Source organism: Xiphophorus couchianus, chromosome 16 (assembly GCF_001444195.1).
Source record: "Xiphophorus couchianus chromosome 16, X_couchianus-1.0, whole genome shotgun sequence".
Taxonomy (NCBI): domain Eukaryota; kingdom Metazoa; phylum Chordata; class Actinopteri; order Cyprinodontiformes; family Poeciliidae; genus Xiphophorus; species Xiphophorus couchianus.
This window is the reverse complement of record NC_040243.1, coordinates 10,364,075-10,376,548: the sequence shown is the minus strand read 5'-3', so window position 1 is coordinate 10,376,548 and position 12,474 is coordinate 10,364,075. Positions and strand designations below refer to the sequence as shown.

The 12,474-nt window shown below is 42.1% G+C and overlaps 1 protein-coding gene across 1 annotated transcript; it reads right to left on the bottom strand.

The window, feature by feature from the left end:
* Window positions 1-4,318: 4,318 nt before the first annotated feature.
* Window positions 4,319-11,363, bottom strand: metrnla (meteorin like, glial cell differentiation regulator a). The gene is made up of 4 exons (XM_028042530.1): window positions 10,995-11,363; window positions 9,174-9,562; window positions 5,820-5,879; window positions 4,319-5,155 (listed from the first exon to the last, which is right to left on the bottom strand). Exons 1-4 carry the CDS (start codon window positions 11,090-11,092, stop codon window positions 4,842-4,844), a joined length of 861 nt encoding a protein of 286 aa, XP_027898331.1. The 5' UTR covers window positions 11,093-11,363; the 3' UTR covers window positions 4,319-4,841.
* Between the last annotated feature and the right edge of the window lie 1,111 nt (window positions 11,364-12,474).

The window sequence follows — 12,474 nt, the reverse complement described above, 5'->3', positions numbered from 1 at the left end:
TTCTCTAACTGATCCTGTGCAATTTCATTGTGATAATTAGGGCAGAAATTCCACTGTCTAGATGTGCAAAGATGGTGGAGACACACCCTGAACTTGCTGCTGTAATTCCAGTGAAAGGTGGTTTTATAAAGTATCAAATAACAAAATTCTTATGTAATACATCAGAGGTTGCTGTTGTAACATGGCCATTGTGTCAAAATGATTGTGAAACAATTTAAGAGTTAGAAATACTTATGCAACTCACTCTATTAGGACATTTTCTTAACTGTCAAATGATCTTATGTTTCATCCAGAAATCCAGATAGTTTACAAGTGTACTTATTTTAATACAATGAAAACAGAATCCATGGTTTTTGTTCTTTTGCATCGCACTCCTTTCTCTACAAGTCCATCCATCATTCTCTGTTTAAATGCAAACAGCTCACATCCGCTTCTGCATTGAAATCTAAGGATTCACTTCCTACCTATCTGTTAAAAAAACTATTATTCCCCTCATCTGGACATCCATCAAACATCACACGTCCAATAATACGATCTATCACGGTCCGTGCTCGCCCTTGCTATTGGCTGATGGTCTGCCTCAGTTCACATTGCCCAAAGATGCGTGTTTCCTTTAGGGGCCTGAGGGCATGGCCCTGTCTATTCCAACTTCTAAGGGCTAAATTTAGACAGGAACCATTTTTTTCTCCTTTCATCCAAAGGCTGTAACCCAGTTCAGAGGTCAGAGAGGGTTGGCCCAGTTGCCAAGGAAGAGTCAAGCAGCAAGGCAAAGCCACTGGTGCTCATTGGACTGTGCAAACAGCAGATTTGCCTTTCTGAACCGTGCAACTGACAGGCCTGAGAGCAATGGGGCCTGTGCAGATTGCATTGTCTCAATGAGACAAGCAGCAAAGTGTTGATAAATGACAGATTGTATGGAGCACAAAACAAGACGCTCATTCAGTGCCAAGATTATGTCTAGATAAGGCTGAGGTTCGGGTGGTATGTTCTTCGCTAAGGCTTCGGAACATGTATGTAGTCTAGTCCTAGTCCATGCTGTTTATGAAATAAAAACTTCAAATCAGATCCCTTCAACCAATTAACATAGTGCTGTTTTGTGTTGTTTTAACACTATAACAGTTAGCAGAGCTTCGTAGTTCTGGTGACATCATGAGAAAGTTTTACGTCTGTTGACAGGACTCGCTGTTGCCATGGGGCTGCTGAAAAAAAAGCTCCCAGTAAATGAAGGGGGAAGAGGGGTGCGCAGGCAAGTAAATAAAAGTGCCATTTGCTACATGTTTGCTGGGCGTCCTCTGAGCCAAAGTCTCTCTCTGTTATTGGGATGCTGAATATGAAGCTTCTTGCACCAGGACCCCCCACTCCGGAGGACGCTGGTGTGTTTGCTGAACGAACGAGACACCCCAGAGGCGCCTCTGGGAGCCATGTGAGCGGACAGCGGCAGCACACATTCATTCATTCATTTATTCAAAAGTGAGGAGGGAGGCAGTGTTTTAGGTTCAGACTGCAGCACCAATGCACCATTCACAAACAGAAGTAATTAGATGTAATACAGACGTCAGACCAGGCATCAGAAAAATATCCCTGGATTGGGAAAACTTCTTCTTGAAGCGCATGTACACACGACTTTAATACACATTCTTAGATTTCTAAGCTCTTCTGTCTGTTAGCTAAAATATTTTTGCTAGTGGGCCTAAATTGGACATTTCTAAAAAAAAAAAAAGAGCAAGAGGAATACATAAAAAAAACTACATCTAGTCTTTTTCACGCTTCAGTTTGAATTTGAAGGATTATATTGTGTTAAGATCATGAGTTACTGTTCTGTTAATTATGCTCATGCATAATTAAATAAACTGTGGTGAGTTGAGAAATGTTTATTATTCCATAGTTCCTGTGTGTGATTTGGATTTTCTTTTTTAAAGGAAAAGCTGAATCTGTTTAACAGAAGATTCAGAAAACAGCCTGATTAGTGACCTTACTCTTAGTCTTGCAAGCCGGTTTTTCTCTTCATAGAATGAGGAGAAAAACAAGTTTTATTGAATAATCTGATTTAGCATCTGATCTTTTGAAGATATTAAAAGATATAAAGAAATTATGTGAGCTCTATTACAAGAAAACCCCCTTCCAAAACAAAGTTATCCAGTGTTTATATTTTAATCCACAACAAACATATTAAAGATTTATGAAGGAATTAGATATTATCATCACATTACTTTTAATAATGTAAGTTGTTTTTCTATACATGAACAAAACAAATGGAACACCTTAAAGGACTGCTCTTCATTTTACCCTAATAAGGCCAAAATGTGACATTTTAAACAATCTGAAGCATGTTGGAAGTGCGTTTTAAAAATGTCGCGCTTGCAGTGCATCAGATGTCGGCGATGCAGCTGCACACTGATTTGCCTCTCGGTGTGGGTGGTGGCGATCTGGCTGCCGGGGTGGTGTGTTTATGTGTGCTGGGGTTAGGGCCACGTGCACGCTGCAGGCATACACACTGACATACTCACACAGAGGAACCACAAAGACTCTATTGATTCTGGCTGATCAAGACAGCAGCATTTGGGTGGTGGCTGCACATCCCGTGTGTGTGAAGTCAACACATTCCCAACATTCCTGCATTTCCCAAAGAAGCAAGTCCAGGCCTTTTCTCTCTGCTGGGGTTTTTCTGACCCTTAAGTCAGCTGGCCCTCTCTCTCTCTCTTTCTGTCTCTGGGTCTCTAGAGATTTTATGTCTGTCCTTCTGTTTTTAAATCAACTTTATGAAAAGTCCTATATAAATAAACTTTGAGTTTAGTCTATATTATATCACAAATTTTTAATCAGATGAATATTCTGGTCACCAGAGAGCAACAGGGTTTGTGTGACTTTCAATAAAAGGTCTGCAGATATTCTTCAATATTTCATAAAGTAGATAATTGCAAAATGTCTCCTCAGTACCAAGGGAATTAGCCAGTGAGGTCAAAGGTATTGTTGACTTTTCAAAATTAGTCTCACACATACTCTTCTGAGCAAAGTAAGTAGATTTTTTAGAGTTTATTTTGAGAGTTGAAGTTTGTCGATTTAAAACTATAGTTCAGAAAACCTTACTGCTACTCTTTCTCAGACATGAAGAGTCCTTGGCTGCAAAATGTCTGTTGATGACCAGTGCATTGAGCATAAAGACAACACCTATTCCATGAGGTAAACAAGTTTCAGTGCTAAGAGTAAGAATCTGAATGACTAAAGCATATATGGTTTAGGTAAATAGCAATAATTCTGCTGGTTTTCAGGATAGTACGGCAATATACTTCCTAATCTACATTAGGAAGTATACCTAATGTCACCAGCACCATGGCTAATGCAGCTAATGAGTATATAAACAGAATTTAATTACCTCAATTATGTTATAACTGAAAAATCTGAAAAATTACCAAAAATAAACCTATTTTGTACAACTTTCAATCCACAGAATGTGTGAACAGCAGCTGTAGAGAAAGACTTTAAAAAGTGAGAAAGATGAGACAGTGAATTGCTTCTTGCATATGTTGCCAAAATCTAGGGTAGAATTCGGAGGATGTCAAGATGCCCACTGAGTCTTTTCTTCCTCCTACACCTTGTTTCACAAAGCACAAAGTCCCAAAGCCACGAAAAGGTTTCTCGAAGAAGAGGACTGTAACCATAGAAACTCTGTTTGCATTTCCCAGTGAGCAATTTGAGGACGTCTGGCCGTCAGCTGGAATTCAGACAGTCAATTCAGCGCCATGCACCGTTCTGTCTGGAGAAGCAATTGTCTGCATCGGGCAGCTCGCTGAACGAAATTCTAGGTGCATTTCCGTTTAAGTGAAAGGGCAGATAGAAAGAACTGGGGCCTCACCTTTTTAACTCTACAAAGAGCTGCTGCAGCCGCATCGCTTCCTCAAATGCGTTTTATTTGGAGCTGTAGGAAAAGCTTCAGGTTGCAGTTTACATGTCAATCAAAATTAGGAGTGCAGTTTGAGAGTCCTACTTTGTGCTGCGTGCCTGGTCACAGGGCTGCATTCAGGTCGGTCTTCAGACCTCACACTCCTAGCGGGCTGCTCTGCTCGAACAAAGAGGCCTTTCACATTGACCTTGACACACGGCCACCCCGTCACCACAGGAACAGACGAAGAGGAATCCACACCGACTCTCTTGATATCAATTTCTCTTTACCTTTTGGATAAATGGTTCCATCCAGGCTGGAGTGAGGCTAATGCACATCATATGGCTCTGGTTTTGTCCAGAACATGCGTGCCCATGAAACAAACCACTTTTGTGCATGTATTGTTTTTTTGAGGCAACAGCAAAAAAAAAAAACACATTGGGCAATAAAAAACAATTTATTCTTGTCAGCAAAACATGTCTTTCTTTTTTTTTTGGTTCATCTTTTTTCACAACTGCAGAGCCTGAAAAAAACGAGTTCAGGCATTAAATTGCAAATATTTTTTAAACAAAATAAGAGTCTTTGAATTTACACGTTCTTCTTAAGAAAACAAATACAGATCTGTACATCAAACTTTTTTTATACAAAGCACACCGTTTCAAAATGTACAATCTTATTTCACATTTTATACATAAAAACAAATAGGACTTTGCTACATTTAAAACTCTGCGGCTCCTCGTACTCGAGAAGACGCTCTGAACACTTCTCCGTCGTGTCCGGCTTCCGCGACATGCCGCTTTGCAACACTTTCTATCTCCGTACTCTAAGAGTCACAGGACAGCCAAGAGAAGTCTGGGACAGTCCCATCAGTCTCTCTTCTTTTTCCTTGGCTTGGACTTTCAGTATAGCTCTTCTCCAAAATCAAAACAACTTGCAATGCTTCCAAATGTGGGCAGCTAAATCAGTCAGTTTCCACATGGCACGGGTTGGTCCCCTGCAGCTGCGCCTCGTGATACAACCGCAGGAAGTCTTTGTAGCGAGGAGCGCAACCCATCCAGGCCTCCCCAAACCTCACTGTCCCAGTGAAAAGGAACTCGCCCTCTCCAGACTTCACCCCACACTGCAGGGGCATCTTTATGTTGCCTGTCCAGCTCCGTACCCTCACGCCCCCGGACACAAAGACGTGGGTCTTCTGTCTGTAAAGGCGGCTGATCTCCACGGAGACCGATGCGTGGTCCTCCTCCAGACCCACCGTTTTAATGGTGCCTCGTGCCACTGCAGGAAGGCAGAGGAAATATGTCAAGCAACTGGCTTTACTTGCTGATCTGTGACTGACCTGACTAAAAAACCCAAATATTTGACCATTAACAAAACTACCAGGTCACCACTCTTTAGTGTGGGTTGCATTTACTGAGGGGAAAAAGACTCAAATACCACTGAAGTGCTTAAATGTTCATTTAGAACAAAAGAGAACAAGAAACTTAGCAGATAAGCTGAACGGAGTTCAGAAAAAGTTGCTCTTCTGAGCTTTTAACTCCTGTCCAACGTCATAAAAAAGGTTGGATTTAAAAATATTGGAAAATCAGAAATAAGACAATGGTCTACATTCTGTAGACTTTATACTTAAAGTTGCATTTTAACACGTAATTATTTAATAGTTAGGTTACAAACTAACCATTAAAATGAGCAGAAGAGTTTAGAAGAACTCTACAATTGTATGTTTTTAAGAAGGCAGAAATCCTTTTTTCTTCTTTTACATACGTAGTAACACGATTCACTGATGAAGGCAGAAACGTTGGGAACAAATTCTACATGCAAGAAAAATCAGAATCTGCCAAAATCATTAAGAGTAGGTCAAAGCTTTAGAAAAACTGATTAAAAATTGCCTGCAAAGCTTAGATTGGTGCAGCCATACTTATAAATCAGACGTAGAACTTACCAAAGTCATTAGTGCAGACTGCTAGGAGCATTTCGGCATCAGAGCAGGGCTGACAGGGCGCTAAGTGGATAAAGAAACAGGGTAGGTAAGTTCATGTTCAGCAGAGCGCTCCAAAAGAAACATAGAAATAATTCCTTCAGCATTTCCTTTCAGGGTGCGAGCCAAGACAAATACATGAATGATTTAAAAAAATAAATAAATCAGCAAATTCTAACTGCGCAACTAAAGGAATCACATTCATCATCACAATATTAATATGTGCAATATCGCAGTCAATATATTTCAACTGTTTTGCAAGCAAATACCCCAGGGAAGTAATACAGGGATTTTTTACGTTCACATTTGATATATATATTTAGCAGAGATGCTAAAGCTCACAAAGTAGAAGGAGCTTGAAATGTTTTGGTTTTTTTTAAAGAAGGGTAGGTAAATCATATTTGATATCATCATGGCAATATTTAGAAAATCTGTATAACAATCTCAGATTTTCCAGATATTGTGCAGCCTTACTGCTTATGACATATACATCAAAAATCAAACAAACTGAATTATGCACTCCTGTCTGTATGTTTAATGCTCACAGGGCCTGTTCTGTTAGTGACCCCCATCCCCAACGCTGCGTGACAAACACAGACCAAACGAATCAGCAGTGCAGTAAGAAGGGGCGTGTTCTGCATCATAACTACTTAATAACTTTAAAAGTTGAAAACAGCTTAGAAACATCTGTTTTGTAAATGCCTCACATTACAAAAGGTCCACACAGAGGAAAGATCTGATTGAAACAAAACTGTCTGCAGGTGGAAAAAGTCTCCTGCTACCTCCAGGAGGTTTTATATCAGGAGAAAACGCACTAAATGGATCCAAAGCTCAGTTGTTTCAGGTGGTTTTTAGTGGCAGGGTGGTAAACTGAGTGAGGAGGAAGCTGGTGTTAGCAGACAGAATGGTGGACTGTGGTTGCAGCAGCAGTGCCCGTCAGTCCAGAAAATAAGGAGGACGACTGACTGTGTTAACTCAGGTGGATCTTCTCTGCTGGAAATCACCCGGCCTCACTGGCGGCACATAAATATTCATCAAGTTAGAAAGTATTGCTTTAGAGAAAAAAAAAAAAAAAAAACGCAGAAAAAATATTCTAAAAAGTAGGCGTGCTTTCATTGTCTCTATTTTCAATGGTTGCGTCTATTCTCAGTCTGCTTTTTGAAGTAACGACTGGAGGACTGAACGACAATAATGTCAGCTGGAGCAGAAACTCAAGGCGCCACCATGTCACCGGAGATCAAAGGTCAAACGGCCACAAGCCTTGATGGCTCGCTAACAGCTGGACAGACGGTGGACTTCAAGAGAGCAGACCTCGCCCAGCGCACGCTCACTTTGAAGTGAGTCCCGAGAACTGCCGTGGCATCAGGCGCGGCCGCGAGCCGGGGCCCAGGACCTTGGTGTGTTTGCTTTCCTGCAGAGCAGAGTCGAGCCGAGCGGAGCTCACATGTGAAACATGAAACACAACCACAGGAATGGGCCAAGAGCCGAGTCAGCGTCTCCTTCTGGCCCGTTCGCTCTGATCAGAACCACTTCATAGGAGCAGAGAGCGGAGGAGGATGGGAGGGGTGCAAAAGCACATTAGAGTCCCTGCAACATCTGGGACCAGATGCATTCCACGGTAATGGAGCAAAACTTGCTAATACCACTCAGAAGCGACAAAAACCACTTCAAATAGACAAGGAGGAGACAAGGGAGATACATGGAGGGGAATGGAATGAACAGAAAAATATTAAAATGATAAATAGACATGAAGGACGCAGAGGTAGGAAATGGTCAACGGCAAGGGAGGGACGGAAAGAAAAGACAGTAGAGGCCAAACAAGACTATATGGTCCTCGAAGTTTCCTCCCAACATCTGGTTGGAGATGCATTCCAGCATGTTGGTGAGCAACCCAATCCCAGCACAGCGGGTCAGAGGGAGGAAGACGAGAAAAGAGAGAGGGAAGAAATACAGCGAAGAGGATGAGAAGAAGCAAAGGAGCAATCAATCTGCCCACTCAGGCCTCGCATGACACGAGACCACTGTCTTTGTGAATCACCCCAGTGCTATCTCATGCCACATTATAGCCCAGATCCCGCTGCAGCGGAGAGCTAAGCGCACTAATGTGGTCAAACCCACTGCAGAGCGTCCCCTCCGCCTCTTAACCCTACACTGTGCCAAGCGGTGACGCAGGATTTGGAAACGTGAAGCCGGAGAGCCGTAAAAACACATGTGGCTCCGACGCTACTCATGTTTTGCTTTAGGTGGAAAAAACAACAGTTGCGCAGCTTGAAACTGTGCAGATCTGGCAGGTACGCAGCATGAAAATATATGGCTGTTTTTCATTGGGAGGCCTGTGTTTGGCTGTGCCCCTTTCCACACACACACACACAGGCCATCCAGAAAAAAAGAAAAAAAAAAAGAATTGCAGCTTGCAGCAGAGTATTTCAGAGTCAGATCAACGGTGCTGTTGTGAAACAATCAGAGGGTTGACGTTTGATCAAAACTCAGCCAGCTTTTTATCTTGTTCCTTCTTTTTTTCCCCAAAACTAAAAGAGAAACTGAGTTTGGCTCGAGTTCATTGCTGAGTGAATGATTAGTGTCAAACCCAATAAAGTTTTTCACCAGCAGATGGCTGCATTTAGTGCAGAGTGCGCACCATAGTGACTAAGGAAACAAGAAGACATGGGCCAGTGTGAGACTCGCAGTGCGATAACTTCCAGTAAAAATACCATAAAATGGTTGGTATTTACACAAAAATAACAACTTTCACTTAGAAACAGAATAATTATTTAACCGCTGCTGAAATAAAAAACACCACATTTTGATGCATCAATTTTCAAGTGATTATTGCACTGAAGACATTTTTGTTGCTTTGCTCTTTATAGAGCAACACAAGCTAATATTGAATGTTAATTATGTTGAAGTAGCTAACCTGCGGTCCGCTACTTGACAGACCCAGTCCTGCTAGCTTGCAGACTGTAGTTTTAAAACATTGTTGCCTTATTAAGAAACAGAAGTTTCAACACTGTCTGTGCTTTTGAGACTGGAAATATTTCTAAAAAGTAAAGTTTCTTTTTCTTGCAAAAAAAAAAAAAGTGTAGCGGTAGGTGTGGGGGGGGCAGCGTTGCAGTACACTATACATGTACACAGGGACAATTCAGCATCTCATTTTACGACTCTTACCACTACATGATGGAAAATTTCAAGGAGAAACTTGAACTTTTTAAATCTATAGTCTAACTTAATAGTGGACATTTCCAAGGTTCCAAACTTTTATTACACTAAAAGTTCACCACAACTGCTGCAGTACGGAAGCAACATCAAGATCTGCCTTACCACCAGGTGACTGTGCCTCCGCTCTCAGCCTGTCGCTGACCAGCTCGTACTGGAAGGCCGTAATCCTCCGGCTGATGTCCGTATGCGGGACGGCCTCGATGAAGAGCGCCCCCTCTCGGATGCTGAAGCAGTGCACCTTGCCCTCCGCCTGGTCTTGTTCACGCAGCAGCAGCCGCAGCTTGCCGTTGCGGTCCAGGTAGATGTTTGTCCCTGTGGAGTCCTTGGAGGGTTTGATGCAGACGGAGAGGCGGGCGGCGGCGGGCGACAAGGTGTTGGGCCGCAGGTTGACGATGATGGCTCCGGTCGGGTACAGCCACTCCAGAGAGCCCTGTGAGCAGCGCAAGTACACCTGCTCCACGTCCCTGGTGTGGCCTTCATGGGTCAGCCCGCTACAGGTGACAGAAAGGGTAAGAAGTGAGCATTGGGGAAAATCATGGTTTTATCCATCATCTAAACTGATTTTCTGACTGGGTTGAGCTCAGAAAACAAGCTCTCCCTTCATCCAGACTGTAAGGACACTACACCACATTCCTTCTAAAGCATAAAGGCTGCGCACAAGACTGGCTGCATGACCAGTCACGAGCCAAAGCAGCCGACATGACCTCAGCTCAAACACACTCCCCATACCACATTGTTCTGCCCTGAGCTCTGGCAAAACGCACCACTGGCAGGTTGCCTTTGGGAAGAGCTTGGAAGCAGAAGCGAATGAATGGAGGGGACACGGGGGCTTCTGGGGAGACAACGGCAGCAGCAACAGTAGCTGGGCCTGCTGCATGCAAGTGCAAATGCCGGTCACGCACCAAACCTCCCCTTGGTTTCAAACCACCAACAAAGAGAGTGGAAGAGACTTGTCCGGGCAGCACTTCGGACTCTGGCGCCAGCACGACCAAATCGCTCCCTCCACAACTTAATGCCTGGTCAGGGGTTTGAAAACTCCAGTGTGTCAGTCATTCCGTGGCAAAGCCAGAGGCAGGAAGCCATCGGCAGAAACATGCCAAGCTTGTGGTTTAACTCTGGGGGGAGAAACGCCCAGTATGCTGAAAAGGAGACGCTGAAATTCAAATTTGCCATAGATCTGAAGCAACCCAAGGCACATGCTGAGCAGATGCAGCTGAAGCCGATAACCAGGCTCACCTCAGCACGCCTCTAATTAAGTCCTATCTTAGTTCATCACTTCTGCAGGCAATTAAAGGAGATTAGGCAAACATCTCACTAATGAACAACAGATTATTGGTTGGAGGCTGAAAGCATGGCCTACCCCTCCTACTTGGTGGATAAAAAAAACAAAACACTCAAAAGTAAAAAAAAAAAAAGAATATCTGCAGATGTTGCAAGGGAGGTGAAATTTCCAGTGCATAGTAAAGTCAACCTTCTTTAGTGCCATGATATATCAAGTACAGACTGATTTACAAAACTGCAAAACAAATTACAAAAAAATGTCTTAGATCCAAATATCTATATACACAATCATAATAAGATGTAATATTTAAAAATCCAAGTATCATTCTGCAAACTTGTTATAAGTGAAAGCCCGTGGCACAATAAGAGCACAAATCATATTGCATTTGTAAATACAAGCTTAAATAAATTATTAGTCTAAACAAAATAGAGTTTCCTCATAAATCTGTTGAGTCCAGTTACACGTTAACCTATTATTCGTGGTTAATATGGCCAACGAGAATCGTTTCACTGCGACGTCTATTGAGTTTCGGTCAGTCCTTTCCAAACTGCCGCCAGCAACTCGCTTTCTTTCACAGCAGCCGCTTGAAATTTAGCATTTTCAGGTGCGATTTCATTCAGAATAAGCTCAGAGAGTCTCACCTGCCCTTCCAGCTGCACTGGTCGCTTGAGTACTGGCAGAGAGAAATCCGGCAGAGAAGGAGGAGAGGCAGAAATGAGGCCAGCATCAGGGAGAGCATGTTTATCTCGCCTCACTTTGCCTCTTTTCTCGACTGAAACTATCGGAAAGTCCACCGCCGTCTGTCCGGCCGCGTAGTGTTTCCATGTGCCCCGCTCCGCTTCGTCCGCTCTCAGAGGTCTCTCGTCTTTGCTTCCCGAAGTTTCAGAGACATAAAGTCTCTTTTCTTACGTGAAAGGACCGCTCCTTGTGTTCGGGTCTCCGCTAACAGTGGACTGGTTTCGGCTCAGTCTCCGGCTCAGCAGCCCTGATTGCTCTCCACGTCACACCCCGTTCGCTCAATCAGCTGCGTTCAGGCGCTCAGCTCGGGCTCGGACATACTAACTTCATAGAACAAAACGATTCTTTTTGAAAGCTGATTTATTACCAGAGGTGGGTAGAGTAACATTTTATTCAAGGGTGTCTTTACTTAAGAATATTTTTTACTCAAGCAGATTGTATTTGGTGAAAGAGGGGTTAAGTACTGTGGGACATCTGATAATGCCCGGTTTTTACAGGAATCAGATGAAAATATTAAATAATTTTTACATTCATTTTTAAAACAGTGATATAAAACTAAAAAACATTTCACAAAATGACAAACTAAGCTACAGAAATCCCAAATCCCACTAATTCACAGTAAATAAAGCTTTTAAATCAGTATGAATCATCTATGTTAACACAATGTACATTTCTTTCACTTACAAATACTGTAGATTCACTTACCTTCTTATCAGACAGAAGATAACAGTAGAAAAAGAAACTTACGTAAATAGATGTCAGTGAGATGTTTAAAGCTTGGGCTATCTTTTTATAATCTAACACTGCTTCAGACTTCTCCACATTTGTATTCATAACCTACCAGATGTGTTTCTTTATTTTCATGATGTTGTTTGTTTGCTAATGTTCTCTAACAAACTTCTAAAACTTTCAAGGAACAGCTGTATCCACAACAAGATTGAGCCAAACACAAGTACACTCAATTTACTAATTAGGTAATTATGAAAACAACTGGCTACAGCAGATGCTATTCATATTTTTATTATTATCTTATGAGTACAGAAGGTTGCATGCACCAAGACACTTCTTCTTTATATTGCTAAAAGGTGTGACACAATTCAAAGGTTATAAATGCCAGTAAATAAAAGGCCTTACCAAGTACTTACCAAGAAATTTTTTTTTTTTTTCTGAAGAAACTTAATTGTCCTTAAATATTCATTTTAAAGTGATAAACTTATTTTATTTATACAAATCAAGAGAAAGAAAAAAGAATTTCTACTGCTATGTCAATTGAGCAAGTAAACAAAGTAAAACGTTGTAGCTGGCTACAGGCCATTTGTTTTTAAAGGTTTTTCACAATGTTCTTTTAGATGTTTGCAAGATTTTGTAATTTAAGTTAACGTC